This window comes from Bombus bifarius, unplaced genomic scaffold (assembly GCF_011952205.1).
Source record: "Bombus bifarius isolate JDL3187 unplaced genomic scaffold, Bbif_JDL3187 scf7180000008165, whole genome shotgun sequence".
In the NCBI taxonomy this organism is placed as follows: Eukaryota; Metazoa; Arthropoda; class Insecta; order Hymenoptera; family Apidae; genus Bombus; species Bombus bifarius.
Window position 1 is genome coordinate 2,071,155 of NW_022884487.1, and position 16,542 is coordinate 2,087,696.

A 16,542-nucleotide genomic window follows, 5' to 3' on the forward strand; every position below is an offset into this window, starting at 1 on the left:
GTGACCCGGTCCCCTCAATTCACCGACAGGACTACCAGTGTCAAGTGGACGACGTATTTTACGATTCAGCGAAATTCCCTAAATCATTTCTTTTAATCGTAATTTGTGATTATCTGTTTAATTATTATTTACAAACCTAGTGGAAGATTTCTATGTTATTACTGTTTAACTATTAATTTTGGTCTCTCTGTGCAGTTAACGCTTTTGAAGTACGAATATCAAAACAAAAATTCGCATACATATGTAGGTTAGGTTCCAGTTAATTAGCAGTGGCAAGTGAACAACATATATCTTCCGATTCAATGGGAATCCTTAGATAATTTTTTTAATCATGATTTGTGATTATCTTAAAAACAGTTTCAAGTTAGAAACTTATTTTAATGACTTAGTCATTATTTAAACACTTGACGAAAAATTTCTATTTTGCTAGTGCTACGCTACTACGTTTGGTATCTGTGTGTGGTTAACTGTTTTAGAGAAATAGGAATTTAATAGGAGTAATAGAAGAAGAATTTGCATACATATGTAGGTTAGGTTCCAGTTAATCCATGAAGAAACCATTTATTAAGATATGCATATGTGTGTCTTGTCATCAGTACTTGTCAGTAAAAGTAACAGTCTTCCCAACATAGAGCACTTAACGGTTCGATGACAACGGTTCATTATAATACAGCATAGAAAACATTGATTATTAGAGAAATCTGTTTGTGTACGCGATTTCAGCGTGTTTAAACAGAAGTTTTCACGAGATGTCCCGATATTTATTGGACGAGATAGGTAAACCGGATCACGAGCAGACCAGAGTTATCTTAGAAGAATGAAAATAGAGAAATAACCCAACGCTCCGGGACAAGGTTCACTGGGCGCAAATTTCCATCATCCTGTCGCTCTGGAGAACTTTTCCCTTCTTATCCTTTCTCTTCTATCCTCGTCTATCGTCCCTTCTCCTCTTGCCTTTACATCGTTTCGTCAGTTGAACATTACGATACCATCGATCTCCTCCGATCTGTATCCAGATAATTTAATTGAGAACACAGGAATTTAACACTTTCAGAGAGAGTTATAATCCACAATGTACAATGCCTGAATAATGTAGAGATATTTATTGCGATAATAAATTCCGTTGTGTAATTGACAGTTTGCCAAAAACAATGTAGAAACCATTTGTACCGTAGCATTTTTTAAAGAATTATGTTCTTATGAAGGTGTAACTAAGTATTATAGGAAATTTAATTATACATTTCGCAATATATTACTATAAATTTGATTGATGAGAGTATCGACAAATTTCCGTAAAGCTTTCTCAAGTATTTATTCAGAAAGCATTCTACAATTTTCCCTAGTAGTATAACCAACCGTAAGCCCCACAGGGAATTTTTATAAGGACATTGAACTTCCTCTCTAACGATACAGACCGTGCTACACGCAAACAATTCTACTACAGATTCCAAAACTTGTTTCTCCAATCACACAGCCAACCGTGCCATTCCAATTCCCTAGGGAATTTTATCGAACATTCTTCGCATAGTTACCCGTGTAATCACCAAAGAACTCGACCAAATCCTCGCTGCCAGAACTTTACAGGGATATCGTCTTTTCTAACGCAAAAGATAGGTTCAAAGTTCAATCATAAAACCTCGACCGTAAGCCAGGAACAATTTGAACATTCCAGGCTAATAGCTGCGCGTCGTGGCTTGCGCGTCGCGATTTCATTAATTTAACTCTTCCCCCTTTCTCCCTAGGTAACTTTGTACCGTTCACAGCCCCGTAATTCCACGGAAATGATCAAGCTTCTTCCACCAACCTCCTGCTTCCCTCGTACCGTTTCGTATACTGTAGAAGGAAAGGATGGAGAGGCCAAAAGTACAGATAGAAGAAAGAGGAACGTCCTGCTAGTGGAGGCAACGAAACCGACAGGCAGAACTGATGGGTAGTTGGTCCTGTGCCGTGGATGAACTCACGTAGGTTCGAGTATGCCCTGTCCGAGCCATCAGCAGATGGATTCCAACCTACAATCTGCATAATTCCCCGACTGGATTTCCTTATATACTTGGCCAGCTCGCTCGCGCCCGATGGAACTCCACTTCCATTAACAACTCCTTTTTGCGTTCCTACCGATCGCGTTTGGACCTTGAGGCTCGTGCAGTGCTTCTCTCACAGGCGGAACGTATTGTTTACACCACGCGCTTCGAGTGTCTACGATTACACGGCGCGATTCGACCTTCGATTTGAGGTTAGGATGCGGTGTGCTTTTATTTGGAACGACTGAGATTAAGGAATTGTAGTACATTCAGTCAATTAATGGCATTTATTTTTTATGTCCTTTGTAATTTTCGAAGTTTTTGGTGGGATTAAATGTGAAACCTATTGAGTTGGAAGTACTGATTTCTAGTGATTTTTTAAACTGGTAGAATGCTAAATGTAAATAATAAATTTGAGACGAATGTTGGTGAGAATTTGGGTATATAATATAATTTATAGTATTTAGAGCTTCTGAGTGAAAGTATTCCTTTTTTCAAATAGTCTTAGAAAGGTTCTATTTTAATTAAAATTCTGATCATAGGCTCATATAATATACAGTTTATACATTATCATCTTTGAAGATCTGAAATCTAGAATATGGACAGCTTTTTACAATCAATTATGTATCACTTTGAATTCAATAAATAAAAACGAAATATCAATGTATTTTACGATACTATAAATGCATGACAAGGAAATATTAGAAATATTTGACGAATAAAATTGAAAACGTGTTCCGTTTATGTAAGGTGAGTCGACAACAAGAAGTTAATAAATTCACGAACGCTCAACGTTCATGGGGATTTATTGCATATATCTAATACGGACTTTCGTGGCAATTACGGATAGGAGTGGTTTGATGTAATTATGGTGATCATGATAAATATCCGCTGTATCCTTTCTCTCGTGAAACCTTTGGATAACTGAAACGTCGCGTTAGTTGACTATTGCCGTACATGAAATGTTTGTGTCCTTGACAATTTTTTAATATTATTTTAATTTTTATTCCTAATAACTTTATAATTTCAATTATAATTGCTTATATGACAAAAGATAGCTAGTTTTAGTTTAATTTAGAGGATATAATTGTTTTATTTTGTTTAATTTATTTCGTTAAATATTTTGTTTAATTTATAGCACATAATAGCTTTGACTTTTTATATATGTATTTATTTCTTTCTATATCTTCAATGTTCAATATTACCAGATATTATTTTAGCTGAAATTTAAAAGAAGGACATTTAAGCCAGATTTATTATTTATATAAGCTAATTCGAGAATCTATAACAAATGCAAAAAGAAAGATATAAAAAATTCTTGTTAACCATAAAGAGTTCTCCAGTGTCCAACTATAGAAGTACAAAAAGAAAATGTTTAATAAAGACCAGATTAACCTTCTCCATCCTTTCTGAACAAGTTTCCCCGGTTAAGAAGTCGAATCGCCTTGTTTGTATCCTGACGAGCAGAGAACTGTCGAGTGTCGACGTAACAGGGGCAGGGGGGGAATGGCAGGATTTACAAATATTGAAACAGGCCGCATTCGAGCAGCTACTATTGACGGAGCAGTCGAGGGTCGAGTTGTTACCGGTGTTCCTTTCGAGAAACCGACTTGGTTCCGTGTGCACCTCTGCCTCGGGAAGTCGTAATGAGCAGGAGAATGCTCGTGGGAACCGGGGGAGGGCTGATCGCATAAGCGCGGGAAAGAAAGTGCGCGCACACATCACCGTGGATTCACAATCTTCATGAATTAAAACAGAGGAATTATACTATAATTGCACTATTATGGAACTGCCTTAACGATAATATGTAAATGGAAATTAAATAAGATTCGATAAGATTGTAGTTTAAAAAATGTAAGATGGTAAATAAAATTTGAGAGTTTGACGAATGATGAACTTAGATTGAAATCTGTTTTAGGCTAGAAAATTGTTTCGGGTACGACATTGGTGATTGGATACGTAATTTGGGGCAGAATATAGGCGGAATGGAATATTTAGTAGCTTAAGGCGGTTCACAACTCCACCTACTCTAGGCGCCAAATACTAGTTCCATTTTTATGATATTAAGGTTAGAATAAGTCCTTTTGTGAGTTTTGAGCCTTCCAAAATTTTTCTAACGAAGGTAATAATTTTTCTAATTATTCTAATTAAGAACTACTCTGTTTGATATTTCCATTAGGTATAATAAGTATTACTGGATCATTCAAAATATCGTGAAAAGAAAAGTGATTTAACACATGACTTAGAATCTGAAGTTCAAGTGATGCATTTATGAGTTCTGCAGATGCAATTGCGAAACAAAACTTACAATAATAATGCTGTTACATGTACAGGTTAGAAACGCAAACTCGCATGTTGAAGAACCGTAGCCGTTAACAAGTAGAAAAATCATAATTTCAAGAGAGATTAATCCTCGACTGTTCTATACCGTCAATTTGCCCGAGCTCAATACTGCACGGTACTAAAAACCGGACGTTCGAACAGAAAATGATCTCGGAGTAGTGTAAAAACCATCATCCATTGACTTCTCCTTTCCGTAAACAGACTCGAACGATTTGTTGATGACGCATTTCCGGTGTACGAGGACTACAATGACTCTTCGGAAAGATTCTGCCCTCTTCTGTAATAGTAGACTATTATCTCAGGTCTGTCTAGGACAAGAAATAGCTGCATCGAACAATTGTTCGTCACCGTAATAAATCTCCAACAACTAGACGTTTGAACAAAAGGAATCGACGATTTTTACAATTTTTTAAGCTCCAAATTTAGATTGGAAAGAAATCATGTTGCACTACTAAATATTTTTTCAGTATCTATGAAGCTGTAAACCTAACCTTAAACATACAGTTCAACACTTTAATTTCTGTTTAGAGCTCACCTGTATCAAATCACACACACAAATAAACATAGAGAGAGCGAGAGAGACAGAGAGAGAATAGTTGAATCACATATACACATATGTATAATGGTGTGACTGATCAAAAGCAAAGAATACATTTCAAATTAAACACCATTGTGACCTATTCTGAACCTGGCTACTTATGGCTCACATTATTAATCAAAGTATAATCAACAAATGAAATTAAAGAATCATTTCAGATCGAATGCACAACGCTTGTTAGATACAAGGAAAGAAACCAGTTCCCCAGGACGAAAAATTCCTCGCGTGTCGTAAACTGGTGGCGACCGTGCTAAATATAAACGCGGGAAACGGAGGAAAACGTAGGCCGGTCACCTCATAGCGAAGTTCGGTGATACACCACTGGATATTCGGCTTGCACCAGCTGTTTCACTAGACGACAGGTGTAGAGGTGGAGAGGAGTCGTTGAACAGTTGGAATCGGTGAATCAAAGGTCAACGTTGAGTTAGATTTTATTTCCTGGAATAATACCAACGTATTTCTCACTTCGTTCCAGATGTTTAGCTAAAAATAATAAAGAATGACTATGGAACAAAATTGTAGAATCAATGGACTGTTTTCTTTTTACTGTATTTGTTGGAATGAAGTTGAAATTGGAAAGTATATGTGTATATATGTATACACATATAATTGTCACTTACCCTGTTATTTTGAGAATCCAGAAAGTGCGCTTCAAATACGATACGTTATGTATTCTACACGTAGTGTTTAGTGTAGACTATTGATTCATTCGTTGAACAATGATCATTAGATTATTACAACATGGTTCTAACGTATGTAAGTAAACTTGTACAAATCTCACAGAATGAAATTTGTGAATATATAAGGTAGAATTGGAAATAACAATGAGTAGTCGTCGTGAAGATAACGTTTAAGTATTTGTGTGATTTATGTTTAGTGAAGTCTAGACGATTAATGCGTTGTCCATTGATGCCTATCTCAATAGTTCAACACTGAAATCCAGTATAAAACTAGTAAAACTGAAAGTAAAAACCCATGAGAAATGTAGTATGTTTAAATAAAACTGAAAGTAGCTGGAAAAGTCGAGAAATTGTGGGAAAGTCTCGCTGTCACGGTAACTTAGAAATTCAAAAACCATCATTAACTCTACCTTCTTAACGTAAAGGTATAAAATATCTAGATCTAAATTAGTATTTAAGTTCTAATCATTTGAAAGCAAAAAAAAGTTTCTATATACTCCTGAAAATTTTGTCAATCCACTAATAAAATGTTAAAATCAATAAAAATAATTTATAATATTATAAAAAATCAGGAGAACTTTCCTTTGATTCTTTAAATGTCAGAAAATCCGGGATAAGGAAGTAAATACTCCCTCAATCTTAAACTTAAACTTCTATATAAAAAGGTAACCCATATTTTATAGTTATGAGAGATCTTTCGTTGATATATAGAATCACGGAAAATCCAAGATAAAAAAACCAGAAGAATTGCAAATTGCTCTCCTCCCAGCTCGTGACACGCACGCATTCGCAGCTCGTTAACGCGGAGAGCAGTCGCGGCTACCGTATAAAGCTAGAACGGCAGCGGTACTCAGATCAACGTTGTCGATGATGGAGGATCTCGGTCGGATAGAGTGAACGCCTTCGGCGCGGAGGTTGAAAAGTTCGAGCACTCGGTGTTATGCGTGGAAGAAGCATAAGAGATTCATCTGCATAACAGTTAATAATTCCGGTACATGGTGTGCCTTGTACCGGTTACTACACGGTGTTCTCGCGCGCGTATGCGCATGCGCATGCGCATAACCAACCAGGCTTCTCTCAGACAATCGTGTGCCACCTGTTTTAGTAGAGTGTCAGAAGCGATCCTGTTACTTTAGGCGTTAGAAATATTTCCTGCTGTTAAAGTAATGATACAGTCACCATTTTGTTTGATGGGATATAGAGATGAACGCTTTTTGAATAGTAGATCATTGAAATGAAATTAATGAATTAGGAACGAAAGAGCTAGACCACTAAATTTGTGCTGTAGGTTATCTATTCGAGTCTTCGAGTAAAAAGATTCAATTACAGAGATGCGCGTTTCAATTGTCTAACAGAATTTTCAATCTACCTTGAACTAGCGGACCATTGACGTCTGAACCTCTGGACCGATAGAAAAAGGGTAATTCATAACGGCAAAAAATTGATTGAGGAAACCTTCATCCTTTTCAAATGAAGGAAATGCTTGGAATGATTGAAGGAAGACGAAGTACAGCTTTGATTGAAACCCTGGTGGTGAGGTAGCTGTTTTTGCTGAATCCCTTGAAATAGAATAAGCCATACTACTTCACTAATACAAACAAACGTTATAGATATTGGATCAGAAATTTTATTTCTCAATTACCGAACATGGTGATTAATTAAAACCATGATTTTAGATCGAATCATCGTCTCGTTTAGAATCATACTGTGAACCAGAAATGTTCGTCAATTCCATGAACGATAAAAAGCTTGAAAGGGAACAGCAGCAAAAACTGTGATGTGGCAGTTGCCACTAAGCAGCTCGATGAAGACATTTCTCCATGGCATTCTCGGAAGCGAATGTCCTGGCTGAACCAAAAAGAGATGTTGCAACGTTGTATGCCTGCCCTCTGAATTAAATTAAGTCGTCAATTTCGATCCACCCTTTTAATCGGCTCTTCGACGAACGAGAATCGAGTCAGTATCTCGGCAGCAACTTATCATGTACTGAATCGTTTGCAAACCACCATCGATATTTCTGCTAAAATATCTTTGATCTTTGATACAATAAAGATCATTAGTGGCATGTACCCTTATGGTAAGTTCTGTGGAGGAAAGAATCTCGCTGAATCGCAGTCGACCTCTACAGTAAAGTAAAAAGTAAGGAGGAAATGAAATTTGCACGCTATGGTTGCGGTTATGTTGAGCGAGTGAGGTTATGGAGACGTTAAAAGCGCTAACTTCAAATTCTCGAATATAAGGTCGACTGTAGTTACTAGTACTAGCGAAATATCTGTAATTATGGACAGACAGATATATAATAATATTTAATGGCTATATGAGCTTTTTTGAATTGTACGAGATAATTACGTATTAAATATATTTTTTGTAATTTGTAAAACATTATTTTTAGCGAGGAAAAGATATCAAATAAAGATTGACGAGAATACATGTTAATGAAGAAAATTGATTTATGGACATTTGCAGATGAAAGGTTTTTGTCTCGGTTCGCTCGTTCTTCTAGGCATTAGAATGCGCAAGTTGTTCGTGTTATATGCTAAAAACCACTGCCGAAGATTAGTCGTGTTACTCAGTCGTTATCCAGACATCGTTGCGACTTCTTACGTATGCATGATGTGAAATCAAAGAGAAGCAGCGTGAGCAAATGCTACTGGGTATTAACAGTTCGTTCCAGATGCAGCTTTATGTTTATGCATCTATTTTAACCTCAAGTCAAACGGAACGGACAGCGTGCCATCATAAATAAGGAACTCCAACTGTAAGTTGCGAATCTGCCTAATTGATGACCAGTAAACAGAAATTTCTCCTCCCAGTTCATTTTACCAGAAACAAAAAATCAATTAATAACAAAATACAAAGATTGCTTTTGAAGAAGAGGTAAATTATTTAAAAACGTATTATATAGTTCCCGCTTTATAGCCAGTAAGAATAAATGTTAAGTCAGGCGTACACCTTGGATATTACCACTTCTATAGGATATTAGCTGTAAAGTAGAGGGGACAAAAACTCTATGCTTATTGGCTGAGCATAAAATCGCACTGTGATCCTTTCATGATAACGCAGAAAGTGGGGATAACCGAGTAGTCGCGAATACTCACGATTACACCTTTCTCTAATCTTTGGACAATTTTCTTACAGAATAGATGTTACTCTTTCACATCCTCCGTAATTTTAAATTCCTTTTCTACATTTCTCCATGTATCAGCAAACAGCATGTTAAACAGATATTTGTCAGAGAAATAAACGGAGAAGTTGTGACTTAATTGAGCCGAGCATGATTCATAGCCAGTATTATTATCACAAACCTATACTCCTGGAATCGTCCTGAAAAATCATTCATGTGTATCGCGGTAAAATAAGCAGAAAGGAGACTAGAGGTTTCTGCTAATCCATGCTTACGATTGAGTGAAACGAGAAACGGTGGAATGTTGGAGAGTACGGTAACGATGATTAAGCGATTTATGTCTCATTGGCGGCGGATAGTCCGTATCATTAGGGACGATCCGAGAATCGAGTCCGGAAAAGGACTCGTTCCACTTGGATTACGTAAGAATGCCTATTGCAGGTCTCCTTGCCCAATGTAACGTTCAGAAATGGATCAGGATTCGTTCCAATGTATTCAATGTTTTCTGATACAGAGAATCGTTTTCTACTAATTGATTAATTAACTTTTAATTAGGAACACCGTTTTGAATAATTAGTTTGGACATATAAGATACGCACTGTATCGTGATTAACGTTTCTTGGTAAATTAAAAATTTGCTGAAACTGATTACGCTTTACCAATTTGGTTAATGAAGTGTTAATTAAAGCCGCGCTTTTTGGCCACTTTACTTGGGAATTTGGAGTATGTGTTCGGGTAACGAATTCCCATTAAGTTTAAGACTTTCCTGTAAAAAGACTCCTGGGACCTAATTGAATATCAATTAATTTGGTAGCAGTCTGATACTCGAATGCGAACGAGTTTGAACTCAAGATTCACGATGATGATATGTAAATCTGAAATCCATCACGTGTTGTTGGATGATTAATTAGCCTCTGATAAAAGTCTGTAAATAATTTAGATAAATATGTAAAATATGAATTTAAATATAGATTCGAGAGAAACGTAGGAACAAAAGGATTGCTGTATCCTGTTTTCGGTATTTCTTATCGATTAATGACCAATTTATAATTAACCAGTAATTTTACACCATCTCACGTTAATGAATTCGTGCGTATGCTGCGTCTGTTCGATGCAATAAAAGATCCAATAGAATAGTTTGCCGATATACGAAGCAAAATGTTCCGGTTTTATCGAGGCCATCTGGTTAATGGTCGATTAATAACCAATTAACATCGCATTTCCAAGTGAACCAGTCGGTTAACGATCAGCCAAGAACCATTACCGTGTTTCTTGGGCAAGGCGAGGGCATCAAGTGGATATACTCCAGAAAAACGGCAGCGTCATTACGACGAACATTTGCAACCACTTGCAGTGAGCCTGCGGGACATCGCCAACGACGAGGCTATGTTTGCTTCTGCAGTCCAGTTTACGTGTCACTGAGAGTGCTGAAATCGTTGTAGATAAATTTAGTCTTCTTTCTGTCGTAAAATAGTAAAATAGTACAACATGGTAGGATACCTAACATGCCCAGATTAGAAGGAGCAATTAGGATTAGAATTATGGCAATTGGAAGAGTACATTGATGTTTGATATTATTTTCCATGTAGACAAGATTCTAGAGAAACTTTATGAACCTAACCTCCATTTCAGCGTAAATTAATCTAAGACGACAGAGCTCAAGATTTTGATCTAATTTATACAAGTGAGCCGTGCCAGTTTGAACTAAGCATTAGAATCGTAATACAATAATCTAATTTAAAGCTGAAATAAAAAAAGGATTTAAAACAGATTCTCATAGACCAAAGAATATCAGAAATTCTATAAAATTCATTTGAAACTCTTCAATTACACCCTCTAACTAATTTCTGCAATATCAAATAAAAAGAACAATCCTCAACTTCAAACCCAGAGAATACTAATCTAACCCAGAGCAACAAAAATCACCCCTGTATTGTCCCCAAAGAAACGTTTCTGCATTCTCCAAGGATATCCACAAGAGAGAATCGATTCGGGCGATAGCGTCGTAGCAGATTATAGCCTCGGGGTGCGGTTGTGGTCACGGCACGCACAGTCCCTCGTGGAACGATGCTGGACCGACATGACTGGAGCGCGCGCGCGTACTCGAACGGGGCCCTTCGGCGAGGCGTCGGGCCCCGACACGCCACACATATTAGAAACGAATATAAATATATCGGGAAGCTCAGCAGGGCCCGCGGCGTGGTGGTGGGGACAAGCGAGCGCGTATTGGCGGCGTGGAAGTTACACGCAGCGGCGTAGCAGCTAGAGTTCGAGAACGGGCCCTCGTTCCCCCTTCCCCGAAGCGGCTTTCCAGCCGAGTAGCCGCCTTTACCCCGCGCTTCTCCGGCTGCCAAGCGGTCCCAGAGCACGCTCAGTGTCCGCTCGGCCTCAGCACGCCCGAGTAGGAAGGACGGAAACGCCGCTTCTAGAAGCTTTTTAACGCGTTCACGGACCGGTCACGATACTGCCGCCAATTAACCCCGTGAACCTTCTTCTCACTGTTTATTCCCTAATGTCCTCGAGAGTTTTGTCATTGTTTTACCAAACATCAATTAAGTTAAGTGAAGTTAGGGAAGGTTCTAGTGGTGGTGTTTGACAGTTCATCGTTGATATCCATTTTTGTGATTCCGTGATAAATTATTACGGTCAATATGAGCTGCTTTGAAAGTTTGTCGGTGGTTCTACTGCATCGGTGATTGACAGGATGAAGGTATTCGTGACTTCGCTCTGTCAGACTGGTCCCGGAATAGACTGACACGTCGCGTGTCAAGGCTTCGACGTGAATCGAATCTGATCCGTAGGAGAGGACGACTGAAGTGAACGGCGATCGGAAACTGACGCTTAAGAGAGTTAGGTTGTGTGAATCCTAGGCGAAGAGAGAAGCAGGCCGATCGATACAGAGATCGGGTTGGAGAATCCGCGTGAAACGTTATCGTTCGCCTGATTCCCTTTGTACGTTCGACCACGGTGCCGCGTATTAAAACGTTAATCTCTGGCTGTACTACCGGTTATACGTACAGATTGCCTCTCCCTCTCCTTTCTCTTGCTCTCTTCCCATTCTGCACATTGTACGCTCTTTCCCTCTCCCCCTTGGTTTAGCTCTCTCTGTTCCTCCTTCCTAGCTGCATCTTTGTCTCTTCTTTTCCTCTTCATTGCCTACTATCTTTCCTCCTTCCTTCCTTACGACGCTCGCTTTCTCCGTTGTCCCTGTCCCTTCGACGCGTCCTTGTCGTATCCTGGAGAATCTCTTGGTGTTCCAACAGCGCGTGCCAACCCGAGGAACTGAAAAAAACATGGTACACCGTCAGCCAAATGCCAATACCACTTTTTTGGCTCTTTCAAAATGGTTAAAGTATTGAGTAAATGGCAGACTTGGAGGAGCCACCGAGTTTTTTAGTCCTTATGAAGCATTGGGTCGATGATGACATGCATAGAATCGTGGACTTTCGACGCCTGGCTCTTCCAATCTTAGGATTCCAGACACGATTCTGTAAGACTGTAAGAGAAGTCATGAGGAAGAGACGATATACTGTTGACTAGGATCAGGCAGAAATTAATTTCAATACATTAGCATTCATCAACGATAATAAAGTTACTCCTATACTGATAGTATACAACAACAAAACATAAGAACGAAGGTTTTGCTACTAAAAGAGATAATGCTTCATAATGACTGACATCAGCCCCCTCTAAACGAGAACAAAAGATGTTAACTTACATACATCAATTATAGAAGAACAGTTATTCCAATGCTACTTTCAAATTGCCAAGCGAATATTCCTTGGAAACCAGCAACAATTCAGATGGCATATTTACATGGGTCAACTCCTTAAGAAGTCATGTCAAGTCTAGCAAGAAGACGGAAGACCTCAGTGCTAGGCTCAAAAAGATGGTGGCAGGGTGGCTGCTGGGCCACCAGGAGCCACCAGGAAGCTTACCTCCGTAAACTATACGCCAGGAAAAACGATCAAGTTAACAAAATTGACGATGAATCTGCCAATCGACGGGATCTACCCAGTAATTGGACACCTGGCGCCGTCTACGAGTTACCTTCCACCGATGAACATTATTTGGATGCTTTTCTGAGGAATCGTGAAGATGGAAACGAGGAAGATGATGTGGTTGGTGTTATGGTCGGGTGTCCAGCTTTGGCTACAACGAGAGCTAGCCCTACGGAGAAGTGCGTGGAATATCTGAACGGTGCTCACGACGTTGCTGTGTTTGAAACCGAACGCAGGATCACAGGGGAGCCAGTGATACCTGATTGTGGCTCCTTGCATTCGGGTTATGATGTCGCCGCCTCTGCAGAGTGAGTTGATCTCGTTTTGCCGATTGGCCTGTTCGAGGGAAAGTTTTTTGGCCGGTAGCCTGCTTGTGATACGGGTGTCGTTTTAGTGATCTTGTTTTTTGGCGAGCTGGTTATATTCTTCAGAAGAGTGCATGGAGAGTGGCTGAAAGGTGTTCCGTGTTATGTTGATTGGTGTGAAAGGTTTGGTGTTTACATTTTGTTGTTTTACTAGGGAAGGATATACATACGAATTCAAGTTGGATAACAAATTTTTTAACAGTTTTGGTAATAAGCGAGTATTTTTTAATACTTATTGGTGGTCCATTGGTTTAAGATTCTTTTGGTTGAAATTATATCTCTGCTCGTAACTATCTGCATACTGCGTTATAATCTTGCTAAAATATATGAATCAATGTTAATTGAATTAATCGTGATAGTCTTTGTATTAACCTAAAGATAAAGAGATTTCATTTTCAAATACTACAAAGTAAACTATTACAATTGAAATGAATATTGACATTTGGCTCATAATATTTAAGGTTAGGATTACGTAGGATAGTTCAAAAAAACATTAGAACATCAGAAAATCATCTATTAACTTGAGTCCACTATAGATAGTTATCAAGTTAAAGTACCAACTAATCAACCAATAAGAACGAAACAAATCAAAGCATCATTAAACGTTCATAATATTAGACATGGGAAATACTAGTAGAAAAAAGTGAAATTAGCACGTTCCGCGTTTCATTGACCACACCAGCAAAGTGTATACTGTTTTCCTTGAACGTAGTCAGATCAATCTCCTACGGAATAATGTTCGCACTTTCTCGGTGAAAATGAAATTCCTCCCTTTCTATCTCACTCAGTGTTTTGATCATAAGTCGAATGGATCAGTTTTTAAATTACGATAGACTAGTTGATGTCTTACGTCTTACAGTCTGGAAGCAGTATGAAGTTGCGATGAGAACAGATGCTTCTCCGCTGGTTACCGTGTAATCAGGCCTACCACTCGCTGCCAATTCATCGTCTTTCATGCAAATAGGGTTTCTTGTCGTGCCACGAGACTTTCTCTCTCTCACTTGCAGGACATCTTAATGATATACTGCCCTCTAAATTGCAACATGCATACTTTTCGTTTTGAAAGTGAATCAATGCTATATTCTCGTTTTTCTCCCCCGTTTCTCCTAATGGGAAAAATGAACTAAATTGTGTGTAGGTCTGGTTTTTTTTAAGTTGAGAGGTTATTAATTGATATTGAACGGAAATTACTAGATGTCGGTCTTATAGTATTTCTGGTTGTGAAAGTTAAGAGATATTAATTTTATTCTTAATTGCACAGGTATATTTCTTCTTCTCTTTCTTTTTTTTTTTAATGAAAATTAAAGGGTTTCTTTATGTTCGTTGATTTTATTTTTCACTGCATTTAGTTTCCTTTTTTTTGGAGTTGAAATTAAAGGGTATACTAATTTTCTTTTTGATTATGTACTTTTTTTTTTAAATTGATAGGTTTGCGAAGCGATCGAGGTCCTTCCGTTTCTTCGAATTGATGGGAAGCGAATTTATCGCTTCCTGTGGGAAAAGAATGTCTTCTTGGAACGCTACTGCGTTTATATGCAACATGTGTAGTGCTACTATGAATTCTTGCTTGCAATGTACTCGTGTAGAAACATATTTAACACACTAATTAGTTCTAAATCAAACATGTTTCTATTAATTGCACTGATTATATTTTAAACTATTCGTTTTAAAAAATCATGTATATATCATTTGTTAACATATTTCAATGTTAATAGATATCTACTTATAATTTCTTGTGGATTGAAGCGTTCATCACATTATAGCTTCGTGCAGAAATGTCTCGGAATTTAGGGCATATTACTAGAAGTATTTCAATACTCTGCTTTTAGAAGACTTAGATAGTATTTAATTTCTTCAATGTAAGAGAATGTCAATGATTTTGAATTTACGATCAGCGATAGTGTTTCTGCACCAAATTAGAATGTTTCTGCATAATCAAATTAGAATGACCGGAATTTTTTCTAGCAATTACATGTAATGAATCCGACTTGTATGGTTTTATTGCGAATTGTAAAATTGAATTAATATGTCGCCTTTATGAGCGAACTTTCCATCCAAGGAACCATATAATTTATACTTTCTGTTTAGGTATGCGGAATCGTAACCTAACTTATATTTAGCATTATGTTAATTTGCCAATTAGAGCATTACTTCATTAATTGGAATAATTATTCCACTAGAAATTCTTAAATACTTCGAAATCAGTTAGAGTGTTCTATCTTCAATGCTTTATTATTAATCTCTGTAAAAAAGTATCAATAATACACTATTCTGTAATTTATACATAACCTATATTAAATTACCTATGTTGGTCAAATTTATAAATTTCCATAAATATCGAATAAGTCAATCTGCAACAAAATCAGGAAATTTCTAAAATTCATGAATCTAAAATATGACCTCATAGAATGAAAATAAAGTTTATTTAAAATAAATTTACTGTATAAACTACATAAATTTGCTAGATTAGAAACCTTACACAGAATAAAGCTATAAAAGTATACAGGGTAGGACTAATGGTAGTGCAACCGGGCAGAGAGTGATTTTAAATAAAAAAATAAGAAAACAATTTGGTATAACATTTTTTCATCTGAAGCATCGTTTTCGAGATAATCGTCTTCGAAGATTTGGCAAGTATACTTAAAATAATCAACAGGGATATAAACTACATTTGAAAGTATGTCTAAAATGTAGAACAATATTTTTCAGATGATGCTTCATTTTTGATAAAAATAAATTTGAAAATATATTTTATAAAAATTTATTTTACATTTTTGATTTGTTTCCATGTGTATAATAACATCCTGCTGATTGTTTACTCGTACCTAGTCTGTACTTAGCCAAGTTAAAGTATATTTGACAAATTTTCAAACTTGATTTTCTCAGGAACGACGCGTCATATGAAACAATTTTATTCTATATTTCCAACTTATTTTTTCATGTAATATCAGCCCCTGCCCGGTTGTACTACGATTACCGCCCAACCCTATGTAAGATTAAAGCACATAACAAAACGCAAAGAAGACCAATGACCTCGTTTTCGCTGCCCTGAGCCTCTCTAACCCAGAGCACTCGATTCTGATTTCAGAAAGGTGTGCAGAAGCTGCAGGTGTCCCAGGGAGGAGCATCAACGGACCTCGACGGAGGCGGGCGGTCCCTCGGGACTCGGCCTCGGTCCTGGTCCGCCGATGGCCATGGCCATGGCTTTTCAGAGCGGGGCCGCTGGTTCTTCTCACCAGGAACCTTTCAAGAGTCCCGTGCAACCGGCTCCGCCAGGCCTCGCCCTTCAAGAGGCTCTGATGCATCATCAGAGGCACTCGCAGAGCGACGATGACAGCGGATGCGCGCTCGAAGAGTACACGTGGGTCCCGCCAGGCCTCAGGCCAGATCAAGTAAGAAAATAACTTATT

The 16,542-nt window shown here is 37.8% G+C and overlaps 1 protein-coding gene and 2 long non-coding RNA genes across 8 annotated transcripts in view; 2 read left to right on the plus strand and 1 right to left on the minus strand.

The window, feature by feature from the left end:
- Positions 1-16,542, plus strand: part of LOC117208976 (prickle planar cell polarity protein 3-like) — a 114,955-nt gene that overhangs the window by 89,404 nt on the left and 9,009 nt on the right. Inside the window, exons 1-2 of one of the 2 annotated variants that reach the window (XM_033450531.1) lie at positions 12,590-13,075; positions 16,221-16,524. In XM_033450531.1, coding sequence (XP_033306422.1) covers positions 12,606-13,075; positions 16,221-16,524 — 774 coding nt within the window. In that variant the 5' untranslated portion in view covers positions 12,590-12,605. Of the gene's footprint in view, positions 1-12,589; positions 13,076-16,220; positions 16,525-16,542 lie in introns of those variants that run through there. The other variant, XM_033450532.1, reaches the window with a different exon arrangement.
- On the plus strand, positions 6,404-7,455 carry LOC117208980. 2 transcript variants are annotated; one of them, XR_004487813.1, is made up of 3 exons: positions 6,404-6,926; positions 6,998-7,180; positions 7,319-7,455. It is a non-coding gene; the product is annotated as an uncharacterized LOC117208980 (long non-coding RNA). The 2 variants fall into 2 exon arrangements; XR_004487812.1 differs by having other exon boundaries at positions 6,409-6,926; positions 7,022-7,180.
- On the minus strand, positions 7,328-14,391 carry LOC117208977. 4 transcript variants are annotated; one of them, XR_004487809.1, is made up of 5 exons: positions 13,983-14,391; positions 13,027-13,217; positions 12,705-12,936; positions 11,785-12,614; positions 7,328-10,193 (listed from the first exon to the last, which is right to left on the minus strand). It is a non-coding gene; the product is annotated as an uncharacterized LOC117208977 (long non-coding RNA). The 4 variants fall into 4 exon arrangements; XR_004487807.1 differs by lacking the exon at positions 13,983-14,391 and adding an exon at positions 13,365-13,587 and having other exon boundaries at positions 13,027-13,282; XR_004487808.1 differs by lacking the exon at positions 13,983-14,391 and having other exon boundaries at positions 11,785-12,048; positions 12,139-12,614; positions 13,027-13,584.